Source organism: Podarcis liolepis (assembly GCF_965112155.1).
Source record: "Podarcis liolepis genome assembly, chromosome: Z".
NCBI classification, from domain to species: Eukaryota; Metazoa; Chordata; class Lepidosauria; order Squamata; family Lacertidae; genus Podarcis; species Podarcis liolepis.
Window position 1 is genome coordinate 31,837,331 of NC_139570.1, and position 20,847 is coordinate 31,858,177.

The window sequence follows — 20,847 nt, forward strand, 5'->3', positions numbered from 1 at the left end:
TTGGAAGGGGCCCCAAGGGTCTTCCAGTCCAACCCCCTGCAATGCATCTGAAGTATTCCTAACAGGTGGCCCCCCGACCCCGGTTAAAAACCTCTTCCTTCCAAGCCCCCATCCGCTTGCCTGCCAAGCGGCTGTTGCCTGTGTTCACGTTGCTCTGGTATTTTGTCTCTCCTCATCCCAACGGGTACTGAGTGACTGCCATTTTCTCATACTGAGATCTTTCAGGGGGAGTCCTCAACGACTGGTCCCGCCTCGCCCTGAACCCCCGTGTCTTCAAGCTGCATGCCCGTAGCGGGGAGCTGGAGGTGCTGGTGGACGGCACCTACTTCGTCTATAGTCAGGTAGAAGTGAGTACGGTCTGAGTATGGTACCTCTGAAATGCAAACCGCCTGGGTCGTCCGGGGCGGGGGCGGCTTTGGAGCAAGCAGAATGTGTCTTTATTACTTACTTTTTAAATCTATTTCTATTCTACCTTTCCTCCAGGGGTCTCAAGGTGGCATGCATATATTTCCCCATTTTATCCTCACAACAACCCTGCAAAAGTAGGTTGGGCTGAGAGTGAATGGCACCCAAGGTCATACCCAGTGAATTTAATAGGCAAGTGGGGGATGTGAACCCTTGTCTCTCCTGGGTCCTAGTGCACTTTAACCATGCAGCCAAAGGCGCTCACTCAGTGGTGACCTTGCGGGGCCAGTCTCAGCCTCACCTACTTCTCAGGGTTGTTGTGGAGGATTTAATGAAGAATACACCGTGTACGCCACTTTGATCTCTTTGGAGAAAAAGATGGGATATAAATTTGATAGATAAAGAAATGTTAACATCCTTTAAAAAAAAATTTTAAAAAAATATTTTGTTGGCTTGTTAACAAAAAAAGGTGCAAACATAACAAAAAGAATTAAAACAAGAATGGAACATTTTTGTTTTCTTAAAACAAGAATGGAACATTTTAAAGCATCACAGCCTGGAAGGACAGAAGTATCCAGTGCAGTTCTGAAGGGATAGTAAAGTATCACTCATGCAAATATCCAATTTTCAAGTAATAAAGCTTTCTAAAACATAAAAAGTATTCTCCATCTCTGAGTTCCATCACTAGCAAGAATAAAGACTCTGTGTAGTCTTGGACGAGCCAGACATTTGCATAGACACCATGCAGTATGTTAGCTGTTGTTTCCTCATTACAGGGGGTGAATTAGATGACCCTGGGGAGTACAGTTCTTTTAATGGTCATTCAAGCTCTGCCCTTTAGATGCTTTTAGATTATGACATACTTTTCAAAAAGGTTTTCGGCCAATTAACCAAATCCTTTTCCTCCCAGTCTGGGACATTTTGCTTCCATGCTGCTATCCCGCTGGAAAAGGCCTTCTGTTCCTATTCCCAAAATAAGGTGGCAGAGAGAGAACACCGTGACAGAAGGAGGTGCTTTGTTTTCAGTCCAGTTGCTTGTGTGCAAAGACAGGTCTCATAGCATTGTAGGGTTGGAAGGAACCCCCAGAGGACATCTAGTCCAACCCCCTGCAGTGCAGAAATCACCAATGGCAATCCAACCTTTGTTTAAAAGCCTCCCGTGAGGGAGAGTCCAGCACCTTCCAAGGTCATTTATTCCACATTTGAACAGCTCTTGCCCTCAGAAAGTTCTTCATAAGGTTTTGTCATTTGACTCCATTGGTTTGGGTCTTCTCCTCTGAAGCAGCAGGAAAACAGCTGGCTCCACCTTCTAGGGGACAGCACATCGGATGTTGGAAGACGGCTATCAGGCATTACCCTCCCACATCTGCTAGGTTCTGCCTGTCATGTTCTTGCATCCTTCCTAGAGTTTTAAAACAGTTGCTTCCCTTCTGCAAGCGGAAGTCAGATCAGACCCTCTTGCTTTTTCTGAAAGGGGAGAGGTAGCAATGCTTGCCGTGGCTTTTTTTATGGCTGGCTTTCTAAACGTTTTCGTGCTTTATCAAAACGGTGCAAGACTCCCAGCCATTCTTGCTCCTCTTGCCACGATGTAGGGCAATACAAAGGAAATGATCAAGAGGGTGGAGCAACTCCCTTGTGAGGAAAAGTTGGAGTGTTTGCGGCTTATTAGTTTGGAGAAACAATGAGTAAGAGGCAACCATTATAGGAGTTTATAAATGATGCCTGGCATGGAGAAAGTGCAGAGAGAAAAGCTTTTCTCCCTCTCTCGTAACACTGGAAACTCATGGACATCCAATGAATCTGAATGTTGGAACGTTTAGAACAGGTTTTTAAAAGTACCTTTTTGGCACAGTTTATAGTTAAACTGTGACATTCACACCCCACAGGAGGCAGTTGATGGCCACCAACTTGGCTTTAAAAGAGGATTAGGCAGATTTATGGAAGCGTGAACACCAGTTGCTGGACACCCGGTTGCTGGAAACCGCAGAAGGGGCAGTATTGCTCTTGTGTTCTTGTCCTCCTTCCCACAAGGAACTGTTCAGCCTCTATGAAAACAGGATGTTAGGCTAGATGAGCCATGGGCCTGATTCAGCAGGCTAATCTTACGTTCTTATGAAATACTCTAGGGCTCCTCATTTGTTTGAACAAGGAATGTGCTGGTTGAAGGTCACTTGGGCATTTCAGTTGCCCTTGGAAACAGAGTTAGAATTGTAGAGTTGGAAGGCACACCAGGGGTCATGTGCCTGGCCCCCTTGCCTTCTTAAAATAATGCCCTTTCCCCCCTGTCTAGGTATATTATATCAACTTCACGGACTTTGCCAGCTACGAGGTGGTGGTGGACGAGAGGCCCTTCCTGCAGTGCACGCGGAGCCTCGAGACGGGCAAGACCAACTTCAACACCTGCTACACAGCCGGGGTTTGCCTCCTGAAAGCCCGGCAGAAAATCGCCGTGAAGATGGTCCACGCAGACATCTCCATCAACATGAGCAAGCACACCACCTTCTTTGGGGCCATACGGCTGGGAGATGCTCCAGCGTCCTAGAGGGGACTTGGACAGGGAGAACGGACAAGGGATATTTATTCATTGGTGCGGCAGCAGGAAGGAAGGGCATAAAAAGGGGGTCCCCTCTGGGTTTTGCATTAGGGAAAAGGAGATCCCTTAGCATACACTAGGGAAAACTGAGGCTGGGATGGGATCATATCACTCGGTTCTCTTTGACAAGCAAACGTTGGATCTTAAAATGAGACTCCTGGATATAGAGCCATGTGACCCATGGCCCGTCTGTGCCAATTGTCGTGGAATATTCAGGTGCCCTGTGCCCAGTAACTTGTCCCTAAGTCAGTTCACTGCCCCCTAAGTCTATTCACTGCCCCCCTGAGTTGAGTGTAAGAGGGAATGCAGACCTTTGCAGGCTAAGCAGGCAGACTTGTGTCAGCATCACCAACCCTAAGCTGGGAGAACAAACAGAGAAGCCAGTACTTCAATAGGAGGTTGCTGAACACATTTTTCATGTTCAGATGTAGTCAGATATTGAACAGGCTGCAATTGGTAAGCATCCCACAAAAAATTTGGTGCTCGAGGACACTTCACATGGGTTTGATGCTTACCTTTTACCCAATTTGTGAGGAAATATTTTTAATTCTATCTCTGGTACTCAGAAGTTGTCGCCCACTCAGAAGGACCTCCACCATCCCAGCAAGTGACATTAAGAAACACTGCTGCCTCCAGATGTGGAGGTGGAACATAACCACAGTTGTTAGTAGCCGTTGATAGCCCTCTCCTGCTCTACAAATTTGTTCAGTTCTCTTGTAATGCCATCCAAATTGTTGGCCATCACTGCCTCCTGAGGGAGACAATTTATAGATTTACGAAAAATTGTTCCTCCCCTGCAAATTCCTCGGGTTTTGACCATGCTGGTAGGGTGGTGGTTCAGTTCCCCACTGCAGCTTAGGGTGGCCAAAAGGGTCCACGGGCACAGGGGAAACGGCCAGGCGGGCATGGTGGGGGCCTGAAGCTGCTCTCTGGGTCAGCACAATGTTCTCCACTGTATGGTCTGTATATAGAATATACATAATGTACATAGACAGGGATGTAAGTTTACGTGAATTGTCGATATTTTCCATTGCAAATAAAACTTTTTCCAACCTGATTTTGGATGCTGTGTTTGGAATGGTCAGGGCTTAAAGGTTTAGTCTCCTTTGTTGTCACTTGAAGCCATTGGTTTATCTCCCATGTCACAGCCCTTTAGATGTTTGAACTCCTGGCAAGGCAAGAACCACGGTTCAATAATCTTTGACAGGTGGCCATCCGTCATCTGTTGACAAACCTCCAGTGAGTCAAAGATCAGAATTGTAGGGTTGGATGTAACCCCCAAAAGTCATTTAGTCTAACCCCACTGCGATGCAGGAATCCCAGCTAGAGAATCTGCCCATCACTTGTATGGCGTTAACGCTTCTATAATCCTAAAACCTTGAAACAGATGGCAGACCAGTGGGATCCATACTGACTTGCCTTCACTGATCCCATAGAGAAATAAGAGTTAAAAGGGCCCGTCCCCAAGATTCATATAGTCCAACACCCTTCAATGCAGGAACCACAGCTGAAGAAGCCCTGACAGATGGCAATCTGACCTATCTTTAAAAGCAGTTTTGAATCCATTGGTTTGGAGCCCAACCCCCCTGAGCTGCAGTGTAGATATCCTCCCTTCCAAGCATGACATAAACCTGTGTCCCTTCCATGCACCACCTTGGTGTAAGGCTCTTAATCTATGGTACAATTGGCAAATTTGTTGTCTGTGGCAACAGAATTTTCCTCGCCGGTTCTGAGTGTCTTCAGTCCATCCTCATACCATTTTTTCCATTCTCTTCATGAAATGAGTTTCAGGAAGCACCAGACCCTTCATGACAACTCCTACAAATAATTTTATCCTTAAATGCCTGGCGGAAGAAACATTTTTCAAGGTAAAACTTTTCAGTCAGCTCATCAGGTTTGTAGAGCCATTGGATTCATTAGAATCATAGAACTGTGGATTTGGAAGGGAGCCCCAAGGAACACTTAGTCTGCAATGAAGAAATCGCAACAAAAACCATCCCTACATTATTTTTATTTATTTCCTGTACTGCTTTATGATTTTAAGCAAAATAATCTCATAGTGGTTTGCAAGCTACATTCAAACATCCAATAAAATATTCCAAAATAAAACATCACAGAAAAAGATAAAATATACATTCAAAACTAAGAGGAAAATATAATCTTAGGTTAAAGGTTTCAAAATACAGTGGTACCTCGGGTTACAGACGCTTCAGGTTACAGACTCAGCTAACCCAGAAATAGTACCTCAGGTTAAGAACTTTGCTTCAGGATGAGAACAGAAATCGTGCTCTAGCAGCACGGCGGCAAAAGGAGGCCCCATTAGCTAAAGTGGTGCTTCAGGTTAAGAACGGACCTCCGGAACGAATTAAGTACTTAACCCGAGGTACCACTGTAGGACACAACACACAAAGGTCAAGTATAGAATGCACATTTAACACAGCAAAATTAACAAAAAAAACCAAACATTTCAAAATAAAGCCATTCTAAAGGGGGGTCAAATGTAGAATATGTATTTAGAAGCATAATTAGCAGGAGAATATTGTCTTAGACATTGGAACATATCTGCTGTTGTTGCTTCAGCTGCCAATTACAATTATTACCGTATTACATTTATTTATATATTGCCTTTTCCCCAGACTGGGACTCAAGAGAAAATGGCACAGTTAAAATACAGAAAACTAAAAACACCTAAAAGATAATAAAAAGTAATTCAACTCAGAAGGTGTGCAGCTTCCCCACCACCACCTTCAGCTCTGGAAGAACCATCTTTGGACTTCAGCCAGGCAGACAGATCTTCCACCAGTGGCTACCTGCGTTCTAGGATGGCACATCTGTTGACTGCATTTGTATCCCAGCATTTTCCTCCCAAGAATCCTTTGTTCTCTCCCTCCTCACTGAGAGCCAGGGTGGTGTAATGGTTAAAGAGTATTGGACTATGACCTTGAAGAGACCAGGGTTCGATTCCCCACTCAGCCATAAAGCTCCCCTTTGGGATCAGTCACTGACTCTGCCTAATCTACTAGACAGGGTTGTTGTGTGGATTAAATGAGAAGTAGGGCCTTGGGATGCCAAGGTTCAAGGGTTCAAGTCCTTGCTCAGCCATAAAACTCACTGGGAGACTGTGGGGGTCTGTCAATGCATCTCAACCTAACCTTCCTCACAGCATGTAAGCCAGCTTGAGCTTGAAAGAAAAGGTGGGATATGCATGTGATAAATAAATCCCCACAATAGCAACAACCCTGTGAGATAAGATTATGCTGAGAGGCAGTGACTGGCCCTCAAGGACCCCAGGGAGCTTGGATCGTTTAGATGAGAGCCTGGGAGCCCATTGTATCTTCCTGAGGTCGGGAGGGGGTCAGGACTGGCCCAGACCATCCCATTGGGCGACCCACAGTTTTGTTGCCCGAAGGCTACCAGTGTGACTTCAGAGAGGAAACAATGGTCTGCTCAATCTGGGTGGGGCTAAAGGTGGGCCAAAGGCCTAAAGATCATGAGAAGAGCCTTGCTTGATCATGCCAATGGCCCATCCGAGTCCAGCATCCTGTTCTCACAGGGACCAAATGCCCTTAAGAGACTAGGAAGCTAGACAGACTGCCCCTGGACATGGATGTTCCTTAGGAGTATAAGAAGTATAAGAAGAAGTATAAGAGTATAAGAAGAGCCTGCTGGCCTACTGAGTCCAGCATCCTGTCCTCACAGTGGCCAACTAGATGCCGAAATGGGAAACCCGCAAGCAGGCCCTGAGCGCAAGAGCACACACACACACCACCCGCAGTTTCCAGAAACTGGTATTCAGAAGCATGAATACCTTCAACTGTGGAGGCAGAACACAGCCATCATGGCTAGTAGCCATCAATAACTGTCTCCTCCATGAATTTGTCCAATCCTATTTTGATGGCTCTCACTACCTCCTGTGGGAGGGATTTCCATAGATTTGCTAAGAAGTGCTTTATTTTACCTGCCTTGGATCTTCCTACCTCCCAGGGAGTAAGTGTACATTTCTTTACTTGCCTCAAAACAGAATAAAACAGGGTGGTGGCATGACTTGGGCCAAGGTCTGACTGGGTGGCCACCCGGCCTCCTTCCTCTCTGCTGCTGCTGCTGCTGCTGCTGCTACGTTGGGTCCAGTGGTGGGCAAAGATGGGATGCCAATTCCAGGAAGGACCGCCCCCTCCCTCCGCCTTGAAGTCCTTTCTAAACAGGGCTGCACTGTACTTCCCTGAGCATTGTTCCCTTTCCCCCTTCTTTACTGGAGCACCCAGGTTTCTGCTTCTCTTTGCTATGCAGGAAACACCCTCTGAGAACCTTCACTACAGCTTCCTCTCTAGCTCCTATCTAGAAGCTACATAAACAGTGCTATAAATAGAGACAGCCAGCAGCCTTTCCCTGGAGTTGCGGGAGTAGAGGAAAGGTTTGGGATCCCCCACTCTCACCATGCCAACAACAGAACTGCAAACTCAGGGATGTTTGCAGAAGGCTATTGCTGATGGATAATGCATAAAGAGATGTAAGGAACCCACAAGAATAATTTTTAGTCCATTCCCCTGTAATGCAGGAGTTGCAAATAAGGAGAGGGAGGAGATTGTCCCAATGTGCATCACTTTACACTTACCTGCCTTAATTCAGATCTGCCTTTTCCCTCCTTTTCTTTTATCCCCTCTTACCAGAAACCTTCTCTACCTCACAGCTCATTACATCTCACCCAGGTATTTTATGGCTGAAATGTACCATCCTTGGCTACTTTGAAATTATGGCCCATGAATATATTTGATATTCTGTAAATGTTTTCAGAAGCATGAAGTATTTTTAATTGTTTTGCTGCTTGCAAAGATGTAAAGTTGGTTGTGTAATAAACAGCAACTGCTTGCTCCAGAGGGAAAAGCAGAGGCAGAAATCCTACAGGCCATTTACAAGGGCAGGATGAATATTTAAAGATTATAAAATTGTAGAGTTGGCTTCCTTGCTTGGAGATGGAGCAGGCTCCACTTTGTTTCTTAGGGAGCCCAGACAGAGTGGCATGCAGGTCTTAGCCCTTTTCAGGAACCAGCGCACACTGGCGCAGAGGAGGCCCACAGTGCACACCAAAAATGCAGTTACAGCCAGATAGACCTTGTACGCATTGCGAGGGCAAAGCTGCCCAGCCTGTTCGCCACTGATTTGAGTTGTGAAGCTTTCATCCCCATTGCGGTAATAACACAGCGTCTCACCCAAGTCCAGCACGGAAGTGCCCAGGATTTGCAGCCACTTTTGCTCGCAGCAGCTGAAGGGGTTTCCAGCCACAGACAAAGCGCGGAGACTCCTTCTTAGCTGCTTTGCTGCAGCTTCTTCTATGCTCTCCAGTTGGTTTCCTTGGATGTCCAGTTTCTCCAGCGGGGAGCAAAGCAAGCTGGGAGGGATGGCACTCAGGTCATTCCCTGACATGTCCAGGATGCTAAGGGACACCAGACAAGGGAAGTTCAGGTTGGCGGTCTTCATTCGGTTCCCTCTCAAAGAGAGCTCCTGCAAAGATGCTTCCAGACCCTCCAAAGCATAACTGGGCAGGACCAGGCCCTGGTTCTCTGACAGATCCAGGGAGGCCAAGGGCGTTTGGTGGAACAGGCATCCGTGCACCAGCCTGAGGTTGTTCCCGCGTAAGCTGAGGTGACTGAGGTGTGGAAGGCAGTGGAAGGTAGTGCAGTCCTCTGTTTTGGCATGGAGGCACTCTCCCTTGGAGGAGTTCCTTGCTTGACAGAGCTGGATGCGGTTGAGGCCAAGATCCATCACCTCCAGGTCAGGAAGCAGGTCGAAAAAACGTGGCGGCAAGTGGCTGATGGAGTTCCCTTGGAGGTCCAGCATCCGTACAGACAGTGAGGTTTGCTTTTGCCATGCCCTGTCGGCAATGGGACCTGGTGAACTGTGATTCGTGGGCAGCTCCACGGCAAAGTCACTGAGGCAGTTCCTCGCCAGGCTTAGAGCCCGGAGGGAAGCCAAACCATGAAGAAGCGCAACTGGGAATGATCCCAGGCGGTTCCTGCTGAGATTCAGGTCCATCAGTTTTGCAAAGCTCTGAGAGACATTCTGAGGCGTGACGTTCTGGCTCTCGTTAGTCGCTGTGGTGATAGCATTGTGGGAGAGGTTTAGGTACCGAAGCCGGTTCCTCCTGGGGAGCAGCGGGAGGGCATTCAGCCGGTTGTGGCTCAGGTCCAAGACATGGAGGTGGCAGGGGGCCTCTTCTCCTGCCCCATCAAAGGATTCCAGTGCATTGTAGCTAAGGTTCAGGACCCGCAGCTGGGCTAGGCCGAAGCCTGTGATGCAGTGGAGGGAATTCATAGACAAGTCGAGGACCTCCAGGGCCCTGAGCTGGGACAAGGCCCCTTCCTCGATCTCAACAAGAGAGTTGCACCTCAAGTGAAGTTCCCTCAGCCGGGGCACCCCCTGGAAGATGCCATTTGCCAGACAGGTCAAGTGGTTCCCCGACAGGTCTAGCCACTCCAGAGCTGGGAGGTGGTGGAGGTATGAGGCCACCATCTGGTTATCTAAGCCGTTGGCTGAGACATCAAGGGCTGCCAGGCTCACCAGTGACAGGAAGGCGTTTCCATTGGAGAAATGGTCTCGGTGGAGTTGGTTCCCGGCCAGAATCAGGGAGCGAAGGTGGGCAAGGTGCCCCAGGGCTCCCCCGGACAGTGAGCGCAGGTGGTTGTATGACAGGTCCAGCTGCTCCAGCTGTTCCAAAGCAGATGTGTCATAGTCTGTCAGGTTTGAGATGGCATTGTGGGAGAGGTCAATCCGCTTGATTTCATAGCTGAGTCCTTGTGGAAACGTGGTCAAGCCTCTGCCTCTGCAAGAGACAGAAATCCAGGTCTGGAGAGAGAAGGAGTAAGAAGAAGGAAGTCAGACAAACATGAGAACATAAGAATAGCCCTGCTGGATCAGGCCAGTGATCCATCTAGTCCAGCATCCTGTTTTCATAGTGTCAAATACCTCTGGACCAGGAAGTTCCAGAAGAGCATCAGAAGAGTCTGCTGAATCAGGCCAATGGTCCAACTAGTGCACCATCCTGTAGTTACAAGGACCAATCAGATGTCCCAAAGGCAAACCAGTAAGCAGAACCCAAGCACAAGAGCTCTCTCATTCATTCATTCACTCACTCACTCACTCACTCATTTCCTTTCATTTTTATGCCCCTTTTCCACCCCTCAAAAAATCAAACTCAAAGTGACTTATAACAAAGCTAATAGGAAAGTGATTCAAAATCAAACAGTGCAAAGAGCATTTTCAGCAAAACCACACAATAACAAATATAATAACACATAAAAAGCAACATTTCAGTCTTCTCCCTTCCTCTGGTTTCCAGCAACTGATGTTCAGAAGCACTCTGATTGTAGAAGCAGAGCATAGCCATCAGGGCTAGTAACCAATGTTATAAGAATTCTAAGGTCTCGAATATAGAATAAATGTTCATAAATGCACAAGGTAAACACTCATACATAAGTATATAAACCACATGTCTGAAATAGTACAGGAGAGCAATCCTTGAAGCCATTTTGACTCTCCCAAAGGGACCTCAAATATTTCTCTGTAGTAGGAGGATGGGGAAAACCTTCCAATTCTCTTTTCACTTGCAAATCCCATTAACAAACTGTCTGGAATCTAGGGGGCTTACCCCCTTCCTGCAAATCCAGTCTGGCAAGTTTCTGTTAAGCTGAGCAAACTGTCAATAGGTGTAAACTAGTAAATAAGAGATTTAGGAACTAATCTATTTACCATTTCAAAGGAATGGCCCTGCTACTAGGACAATGTAATTCCCACTGCAGATAAATATTTGAGGTCCCTTTGGGAGAGTCAAAATGGCTTCTTTTAAACAAATTCATAGTTTTAATACAAAAGAACATAAAAACGCAAACTCTGTGACCCTTAATACAATTTATAAATTTATTAAATACAATAGGTGGGGGTAGATTAGTTTCTAAATTGTATTCCATATTGCTTAATTTAACTTACGGATCTATGGAACCCCATAAAAACATACGGGAGCTGGATATTGGCACAAAAATTATTCCCTGAGGATTGGAATAAAATTTGGGAACTGCCAAAAATCTGTTTCCTGCTTTCTTAGGGAAAGCTCAATGAAATTGATTCACGATGGCATCATACCCCTTTGTAAATGTAAAAAATAATAATTGTGTTTTTTGTTTTTGTTTTAAATTATTTTTTATTGAGATCCATTATTTATAGAGTTAATCCATGCATTTTTCAAAATATGTTTTCTTCCATATCAGGTAATTGTCTTTTTTTTCATATAATTTTTATTAAATTTTCAATATACATTCCACCAAAATTTAACATCCGCTTCTATCATCTACATCTTTTAGACTTCCCTCAGCATGTATGACAATTTTCCGTATTATCACTTTTACTCACATTTCTCAATTTTATATTGCACTCTAACAATCTTAATCTTATCATATTTTTTAAAGCAACATTTCTACCAATTATTTTCACAGAGCTTCTTGAAAACCAACAAACGTTAATTGCTCCTCGCATACATTTTTTATATACTCTGTAAATTTATTCCAATCCTCGGTGAATCTCTGGTCTCGTCGGTTCCGAATTCTCCCTGTTAATTTGTCCATTTCTGCGTATTCCATCAATTTCATTCTCCATTCTTCCCTCGTAGGCATATACTACGGCCATACTACCCTGAACACGCCCGTCATATCAGGTAATTGTCAGACGGGTTGCAATAAACTCAGTACATATTGATGGCAAAATCTAATTTGGTACAATATTTTTGGGATTTAATTTTGACAGAGGTGAAAGCTCACCCTTGAGAGGGCTGTGTGTCCAACAGGTTAGAGCAAGCCTAGGGAACCCGTGACTACAAACCCCATCAGTCTTGACCATTGGCCATTCTGGCTGGAGTCCAAGGACATCTGGAGGGCCATAGATGTCCCCAGCCCTCTTGACAGATTCTAATATATACAGACCTAACCTCTGTATAAAAAAAACTCCAATGAGCGGTTGGACTGGATGGTTGTCCCCTCCCAACTCCACAATTCTGTGATTCTAGGTGCCTTACCTTCCAGCAGGGCAGAAGTTTGGGGGTCTCCATTTGGCGAGGCCATGCTCTCAGAAAAGCAGGCAGCAGCACCCAAAACAGGAGGTGTACCTGGAGGAAGCCCATTGCAGCCTCTAAAAGCCACCCTGCAGTGCCTCTTCCACTGTCCCAAAGGAAGGAGGTTTGGTGTATAAATAGACCTGGGTGTCTGCAGGGAGATGATAAGGGTTGTGCATTTCTCAGGACCACAGAAGCCACAGACTAGGCACTGGGAGGCTTAATGGGGAGTGGGGGAAGAGTCCAGAAGGGAAAGCAAAACCAAGGAGGAACCTCAGAGGACCTGGGAGAGCCTCTTAGCCCCAAAGGGAAATTGGCTATTTGAGGGAAGGGAGCCCAAGGGATTTCTCAGGTAATCCCCCAGCTGGAAAACCCACTGGCTTCCAGGGGGGATTTTGCATCTCTGGTAGAGCACCTAGAAGCACACAGAGGGATGGGAGTTCCTACGGATCCCAAAATCCAGCTTTTCTTTGCATGTTGAGGCTCAGATGATTCCCTCAGGGCTGAATGTCCATCTGTGAAAACCATAGGATTTTAGGGTTAGAAGAAAGCTCTGAGGGCACAACCCCCTGCATTGCTGGAACCACAGCTAAACTAACCCTGACTGATGACCCACCAACCTCTGTTGAAAAACCTCCAATCAGAATTGTAGGGTTGGGATGTTACCCATGTCACCTTACGCTATACTTCATCCTTCCTTTAACTTAATGGACCAGATCATGACTGTTTTCGGGCCGGGGAGCAGAACCAGAGCCCATTTTGATGCATTTCAATGGCTATTTGTTTTAAAAGGTCCCTGGAATGTGTAAATATCCAGTGTAGTCTTACAACTTTCCAATCGTTGCATACTGAAGGCACAGTGAAAGAACCAGAGAAGGTGATAAACATCCTATGCGATTGTCTAGAGTGGTGGTGGTGGCAGTCAACAGACTGAATCCTGACAAGACAGAAGTACTGTTTTTGGGGAACAGGAGACAGGCAGGTGTGGAGGACTCCCTGGTTCTGAATGCGGTAACTGTGCTCCTGAAGGACCAGGTGCGCAGCCTGGGAGTCATTTTGGACTCAGCTATCTATGGAGGTGTAGGTCAATTCTGTGTCCAGGGCAGCTGTCTACCAGCTCCATCTGGTACGCAGGCTGAGACCCTACCTGCCCACAGACTGTCTCACCAGAGTGGTGCATCTGCTGGTTATCTCCCACTTGGACTACTGCAATGTGCTCTATGTGGGGCTACCTTTGAAGGTACCCAGAAACTACAACTAATCCAAAATGCAGCTGCCAGACTGGGAATGGCTGCTGGGACCATATAACACCAGTCCTAAAGGATCTTCACTGGCTCTCAGTACATTTCTGAGCACAATTCAAAGTATTGGTGCTGACCTTTAAAGCCTTAAACGGCCTCGGCCCAGTATACCTGAACCAGCGTCTCCACCCCCATTGCTCAGCCCGGACACTGAGATCCTCCTCCGAGGGTCGGCTGGCGGTTCCCTCACTGCAAGAAGTGAAGTTACAGGGAACCAGGTAGAGGGCCTTCTCGGTAGTCGCAATCCATATTTACCGCCCAGGCTTGCTCCCTGGAGAGCAGTTTGTCTTCACCCCTCGAGGTGCACTCCATTGTCTCTCCAGACAGATGGACACCAACAACCTTAGGCTCCTTGGGGGAAGAAAAGGATGGCGTATAAATGCAAATGCAAATACATAATCTCTACATTTCTAGGATATTCACTTTCCAAGAGGGCGCCCCCACCCCGTTTCACTCCCCTTCCAGGTCACTTCAATCCACACCCCGCCTGGGCCGCGTTCCAATCCGTCGTACACTTTTCCCGGGAGCGCCACGCTCGCGGGAGAAAGCGGAGGTGCACCCCCTCTAGTGGGCCAAGGAGGAACTGCAGTAGCGTCGCCGAAGTGGCCCGACGGCAAAACTTGCCTACGGCAAGGCTGGCGACCCTCCCAGTCGCCACCTGGGCCTGGTGACCGCCCATTGCGTCGAGGAGCAGCCCTTTTAAGAGGCCTCTGCGCCCTTCCCCGGCCTTTCTTTTCGCCAGCCATGCGCTGCTCCTGGATGGGGCTTGCCCTGCTGCTTCCCAGCCTTGGCCTCTGCGCCGCCATACAGTGGTTGTGAGTCCCGTTGGGGTGGGTAGGGGGGTTGGGGGTGAGGGGGGTCCTGGCAGGGGTGTGTCTTCTCTGTCCCCAAGCCCAGCGGGGGACGAAGGAATGCCTCACTAGCCGGCTCTGCAGGGTTCAGGGAAGCCCCGACGACGACGCCAGCTCCCAGGGATTTCCCTCCACACCAGCCCGCCTTGCAAACACAGCCCAGGACCCAATGGGTCATCCAGTCCAAACCCTCTACCCCCCCCCCCGCCCATCGCATGCCCGCAATGCGAGAATCACAGCTGAAATTGCCCCGGCAGATGGCCGTCCAACCTCTGATTCAAAACCTCCAAGGAAGGGGAGAGGCCGCAGCACTCCGAGGCCATAGAAGCGCAGAATTGCAGAGATGGAAGGGAGTAGCCCAAACCAGCACAAGGCAGCAGCCAGAGCTAAAGAACCCCTAGCAGATGGCACAGCCCCTCCAATGCCAGCCGGCCTTGCAGGATCAACACAAAGCCTCTCTGATGCCTCCTTTTTGCCCCCCACCTAGTTTCTGAAGGCGGCAGCGCCATCTGCAGGGAGCTTCCCTCGCCATCCTACCCCCAGGGACAGGGGAGGTTCCTTGATGCCACCCACAGATGGGTAGAGTACCACTTGTGGGTCCTTTGCGGGCAGTGGAAACCAGGTGTCTTCTGCAGGTGTCATGACAGCTCTCATTCTTCTTCTCTCCCACCCCCGCTTCAGGAGCCTGGCGGCCAATGGGACGCAAGTGGCCTGGGATAACCCCCAGGACTGCCGCCTTCTAGCATCGGACGCCCTTGCCCGGCTATGCCGGAGGCACCTGGAGGCGATGCCCAGCCTGGTGGAAGCAGCACGCCAGACCAAGGCCGTCTGCCAACAGACCTTTGCCAACTCCCGGTGGAACTGCTCGTCCGTCGAGGGGGCGCCTCACTTGGCCCCAGACCTACAGAGGGGTAATGATCAAGCTTTGTTCCATCTTCATCCCTTTGTCCCTTTCTCTGAGGAAAGCCCCTCTGGCTGGATCCAGCCTCCTTTGCTGAGGTGGGAATGTGGGCCACTCAGACAGTTCCCCCTCCCCAGTTAGAATCATAGAATTGGTTGGAAGGGACCCCAGGGGTCATCTAATTCAACCCCTTTCAAGGTTCCATAAGAGCTCTACTGGATCAGGTCAAGGGCCACCTAGTCCCACATTCTGTTCTCATACTGACTGACCTGATGCCCATTATAGGAAGCCTACAACCAGGATCTGAGCACAAGCAAAACTCTTCCCCTCCAAAAACAGGGGTTCAGAAACAGGTGTCAGAACATAGCCATTGTGGCTAGCTGCCTTGATAGCCCTTTTCTCCCTGAATTTGAACAATCCTCTTTTAGAGCCATCCAGTTTAGTGGTCATTACTGCTTCCTGCTGCGGGTGGTGCTGTGGGTTAAACCACAGAGCCTAGGACTTGCCGATCAGAAGGTCGGCGGTTCGAATCCCCGGGATGGGGTGAGCTCCTGTTGCTCGGTCCCTGCTCCTGCCAACCTAGCATTTTGAAAGCACGTCAAAGTGCAAGTAGATAAATAGGTACTGCTCTGGCAGGAAGGTAAACAGTGTTTCCGTGCGCTGCTCTGGTTCACCAGAAGCGGCTTAGTCATGCTGGCCACATAACCCGGAAGCTGTACACTGGCTCCCTTGGCCAATAAAGCGAGATGAGTGCCGCAACCCCAGAGTTGGTCACAACTGGACCTAATGGTCAGGGGTCCCTTTACCTTTACCTTACTGCTTCCTGCAGGAGTGAGTTCCATAGTTTTAACTAATATGTCCTTCCTTTTATCTGTCCTCAATCATCCACCACTTCAGCTTCACTGGAGGTCCACAAGTTTGAGAGAGGGAGGAAAACATTCCTCCATGTCATGCCTAATTTTCAAAACTTCTACTACATCTCCTCTTCGGTAGCCTTTGCTGCCTCCTAGCAATTTAATTAAGATAATAAATAATACTTGCCTCTTTCCACTTTCTCCATGTTGTGCATCACTTTATAAAACAAATTTCATTGATTCTTTTTCTTGCAGGCACCAGGGAGTCCGCCTTTGTATACGCCCTGGCATCTTCTGCCGCCAGCCACTCCATTGCCCGGGCCTGCGCTTCTGGGCAGGTCCCTTTCTGCTTCTGTGGCTCCACTCCCTCTGAGGCACCCCACCCCAGCTTTCAGTGGGGTGGCTGTGGGGACAATCTCCCCTTTGGACTCCAGCTGGGCTCTGCCTTTGTTGACGGCCCCATGAAGTTCAGCAAGGCGGGGAGGCAGATCTCCAGGGTCCTAAACCTCCATAACAATGCAGTGGGCCGGCAGGTGAGTAGGGTCATTCCTGCACTGCAGGGGGTTGGGCTTGATGCCCCCCCAGGTCCCTGATTTTATTATCTGGTACTAGAGAATCCAGGTGAGAGAATTGTGGGTGCAGGAGGTTCAATTCTCCCCACTCAGGTGCCTGACAGTCCTTCTCTTATCTTTCCGCCTCCTCCTCTCCCAGGTCCTGTCAGACTCCTTGGAGACTATGTGCAAGTGCCACGGGGTGTCTGGATCTTGCACTGTCAAGACCTGCTGGAAGGGCTTGCGGGATTTAGCCACTATTGGCTCAGAGCTCAAATCCAAGTACCTGGAGGCCACGCAGGTGATGCCTTGGCTTGTGGGCAGCAGAAGGCAGCTGGCACCCAGAGGAGGCAGACTCCGGCCCCTGAAGGCAGATGAACTGGCCTACCTTGTACATTCCCCCACTTATTGTCTGAAGAACCCCAAGCTGGGCTCCTTGGGGACTCAGGATAGGTGAGTAAATCCTTGCATGATACATACAGGAGCCTTGATTCCCGAACCCAGAACCTCTGTCATCCCACTGCCAGTGCAGGGGATTGGATTAGTTGGAGATGATGAAGATGATGATGATGATGATGATGATAATAATAATAATAATAATAATAATAATAATAATAATAATAATAATAATAATAATAATAATAATGGATTAGTTGGAGATCCCTTTCAACTCTATGATTCTTTGATTTTGCTTTGTTTTTGTTGGGCTATTGGCCAAACCTGACAGGGCTTTTCTCATGTTCTTATGGAACCAACGGGCCCAGAGGCAGTCTGCCTAGATTCCTAGGCTCTTAGGGGTGTTTGGCTACTGTGAAAAGAGAATGTTGGACGGGATTAGTCCCCTTTGGCCTGATCCGGCAGCCAGGCTCTCTTCTCAGAATCTTATGTTCTCTCACCCTCCAACAGGCCTTGCAACAAGACTTCAGCGGGCAGTGGCGGGTGCCGCCTCCTCTGCTGCGGCCGCGGCTACAACACTTATGCAGAGAGGGTGGAGGAGAAGTGCCGCTGCAGGTACCATTGGTGCTGCTATGTGACCTGCAAGAAGTGCCAGCGGGTGGTTGAAAAACACGTCTGCAAGTGACCAGAGGCTGGGCCCCCGAGTTAAGCTATACCTCTTTCCAACGAGAGGGTTCATATACAGAGAGATAAACAGATATATTTATATATATAATTTTATATATAATTATATATATTTAAAAAATAGTAATTTAATTTTAATTTTTCCCCAAATTTCTTTTAGATTTAAAATCACAGTTTACTTTTTTATAAACTACAGTATTTCATTTACTTTTTTCAGCAATAACATCTAATTTTATTTCTTTTCATAATGTTTTTTTTATTCATTTTCATTTTTCAACTGTTTAACATGGTGGCATTGAGATATATCTTATTACAGCATATGACATGTGGCAATTACATAAAAATAAAAGTAGAACTACAACCAACACTCAGATAAATGTTTCTGATTATATTATCAAAGTTGTGTCAAAGTATATATACCAAAATTATTAAGTTGTTACAGAAATAATATCTAATTTTCAGAATTTTGTGGCTCATCACTCTTTTACGTAATCAGCATTTATCAAACAATGAGATTCTGCTAAGGTTCAAAACAAAACAATTGACTTTAGGTCAAGCTTGTGACCCCCAATATAACAGCTTTGATGCTCCAAAAATATTTTCACTATGTGTTCATCTTGTCTTGTGAGCTCACAATATTAACAATACTAGCTTGACCAATCTTCTGTCTGTTTAAGCCTGTTTTAAAATCTTTATTTGCTCTTCTGGAGTAATGCAGGAGAACTCCAGATGAACAAATATCTAGCCATTTATTACCATTTTTAACAACCCAAAAGTGCAGTAGCAAGCAAAGCAAACAATAAATAATTTATCTTTTTTAAAAAATGGCTTTTATTACCACTGTTAACAGCCCTCTTTGCATTGCAGGGGGTTAGACTAGATGGCCCTTGGAGTCCCTTCTCACCCTACAATGCGATGATTTTTCAGAGGCTTTTCAACAGAGATCAGCTGTCAGTCTGTCAGGGATTCCTTTTGCTGCAATTCCTGCATTTCAGGGGGAGGGTTGGACTAGGTGACCATTGGGGTCCCTTCCAATTCTGCAATTTTCTGAATCTGGGCAGTCAAGAGGAGGTTCTTGGTCAGATCCGACTCATTTATCATCTGCAAGCTTCTTACAAACAATTAGCTGAAGCAGACTGGGTTTGCCAAGGCTAAAATCTCACCAGACTGACCTTCTCTCCTGTCAATCAGGTTACTGGGTTAGGAGATTTCGCTGGTGCGATTTGTCAAATGTATCTTTCAATCAGAAAACTGATTAAAGAAAACGGCTTAGAGTTTTTTCCACATCTTTCAGAATTCCAGAACTGTAGAGTTGGAAGGGACCCCCAAGGGTCATCAAATCCAACTCCCTTTGATCAGTGGTGTAGATGAACGTGCAAAGGGGATCCTCATCAACTGACAGAGGGCACAGCTGGCACCTGGGAACAATGCATCATTTTCAAGAAAAAATGCATTTTAACTTCTGCTGTTTTCTCCAAGTTTGATAGTTAAGTTTTGGCCAGTTTTAATATATTTTTCTTAAAAAACAACACAAAAAACTTTTCAAGGGATATAAAATTGGCTTGATTTGTTTTAGATTTGGAGGTATATTAATGCCTAATACCATGTGGGCAGTGATTTGGAAAACCATTAAAAGGATATGCAATGAAATTCAACCAAGGGGAAGCGGGGAAGTCACTTAACAAAGTTAATAAGTGTAATTTTTAATAAGGCTATGATTTATGTTTGTTTGTCTTATGTGTTTGTTTGTTTATAAGATTGTGAAAACCAAAAATTTTTTTTTGAAAAGAAATAAATAAATACCATGTGGGCAAATTGACCTCAAATTCCCACTTGGCCATGGAGCCTACTGGGTGACCTTTGGCCAATTGCTGCCTCTCAATATGTCCTACATCACAGGGTTGCTGTGAGGGTTAATTGTGATTATGGTGGGGATGCAGATGCAGCCAAGAACACCAGCAACTTAATATTTTCATTTCTATCTTTCTAGACTCCTAAAATCCAATAAAATATAAAAATAATAACAAATGATTAATACCAATAACAGCAACAACAATGAATAATAAAAATGAACAACAACATTGTGAACAAGCACAGTGATTAATACCGTAATAATGTCCATCATTATTGTTATAGAAAAATTAATGAGATATCACTTTTAACAGTAAAACCTGAGGTGTAAAAGAACAGAGGGCAATACAGGAACCATGCTTAACCCCAAGCCAACCTCAAGACTCCTCCAGTCACATAGCAGGAAATTCTTCCTGAGCATCCCCTCTGTGAAACTGGTTTAACAAGTATTGATAACTGTCCAAGCAGACTTGTCAAAGGAGCAGATATCTATCTGCATGAATGAAACAGGTCATTGATAACAGATTCTGGAGTCAAGGTATTCCCCATTTCAAAAGGATCTATCAGACAGACCAGGAAGAGCAATTATCAGGCATTGTTGGGCATCTTGATTGGCAGACTTGCAAATATGTTGGAGAAACATGAACTCTGAGCATGATCGGATTTACATGGACAACCCGTTTTGCGATGCATCTGTGGCGTTTTTGGAGTGGTCTGACAGAGGAAGGTACCACCCAAGGGTTAAAAATTTGTAACATGCTTTTGTTCTGGATTCCCTCACCTTCTTTCAAGGGCTGTCGGATTTGGGGGTGGGGGGTGGGATGTCTCTGTTGCAACAGGTCGGTAAAGATCAACCGCTGGCCTTCCTTTCTTTTGTTGTCTCCTTGTGTTATCATTTCCTTGATGGGGGCAGGGCAGTAAAAGCGTAACCCCAATTTCCCCCATAACATCGTCATCAATAATAATAAGTAATGCAATGATGATGAACCGGGAGCGGAACAAGTGCCAGGACCCCGTCCCCCATTTCTCTGGAACCCTCCTATCAGCTGACACAACAGCCCTGTAGGGTAGTCCCTACCCTCTCCCACCCCGCCATTGGCTCCTCCGCTTGCTGAGGGGAAGGCGGGGCCCGCAAAGCGAGGAGGCGGCGCCGCTCCGGGGGGCGGGGAAATAGCCCCAAACCAAGATGGCGCCGGCTGTCACTTCTGCTGCCCTCTTTCAGCATGGCGCCGCCGTCTTCAGCGGTACGATGTCGCCGCTTCCGCCCGAACCCTCTCTTCCTCCTTCCGCCGGTGGAACCCGTGGGCGTCACGGCGCCCACTCTGCAGGCCCTCGTTAAAGATGGCGGCACCTCCTTCAGCCGCAA

General features: G+C 47.0%; 3 protein-coding genes across 4 annotated transcripts in view; 2 read left to right on the forward strand and 1 right to left on the reverse strand.

The window, feature by feature from the left end:
* EDA (ectodysplasin A) overlaps nucleotides 1-3,076 on the forward strand; it is a 57,406-nt gene extending 54,330 nt beyond the window's left edge. The window contains exons 7-8 of the mRNA XM_083485300.1: nucleotides 217-347; nucleotides 2,696-3,076. Of these exons, the coding sequence (XP_083341426.1) occupies nucleotides 217-347; nucleotides 2,696-2,947 (383 nt within the window). The 3' untranslated portion in view covers nucleotides 2,948-3,076. The remainder of the gene's footprint in view (nucleotides 1-216; nucleotides 348-2,695) is intronic.
* A 1,915-nt stretch (nucleotides 3,077-4,991) lies between these two features.
* On the reverse strand, nucleotides 4,992-12,265 carry LOC310698203 (transforming growth factor beta activator LRRC33-like). Its single transcript, XM_083485139.1, has 2 exons — nucleotides 12,057-12,265; nucleotides 4,992-9,838 (listed from the first exon to the last, which is right to left on the reverse strand). The coding sequence occupies exons 1-2, from the start codon at nucleotides 12,159-12,161 to the stop codon at nucleotides 7,934-7,936; spliced, it is 2,010 nt and encodes a 669-aa protein (XP_083341265.1). The 5' UTR covers nucleotides 12,162-12,265; the 3' UTR covers nucleotides 4,992-7,933.
* Nucleotides 12,266-12,633: 368 nt separating this feature from the next.
* On the forward strand, nucleotides 12,634-20,758 carry LOC310698268 (protein Wnt-11b-like). 2 transcript variants are annotated; one of them, XM_083485310.1, is made up of 5 exons: nucleotides 12,634-12,969; nucleotides 14,926-15,155; nucleotides 16,255-16,532; nucleotides 16,711-17,003; nucleotides 17,457-20,758. In XM_083485310.1, the coding sequence occupies exons 2-5, from the start codon at nucleotides 15,032-15,034 to the stop codon at nucleotides 17,629-17,631; spliced, it is 870 nt and encodes a 289-aa protein (XP_083341436.1). In that variant the 5' UTR covers nucleotides 12,634-12,969; nucleotides 14,926-15,031; the 3' UTR covers nucleotides 17,632-20,758. The 2 variants fall into 2 exon arrangements, with proteins under 2 accessions (XP_083341436.1, XP_083341435.1); XM_083485309.1 differs by lacking the exon at nucleotides 12,634-12,969 and adding an exon at nucleotides 13,839-14,208.
* Nucleotides 20,759-20,847: the final 89 nt, after the last annotated feature.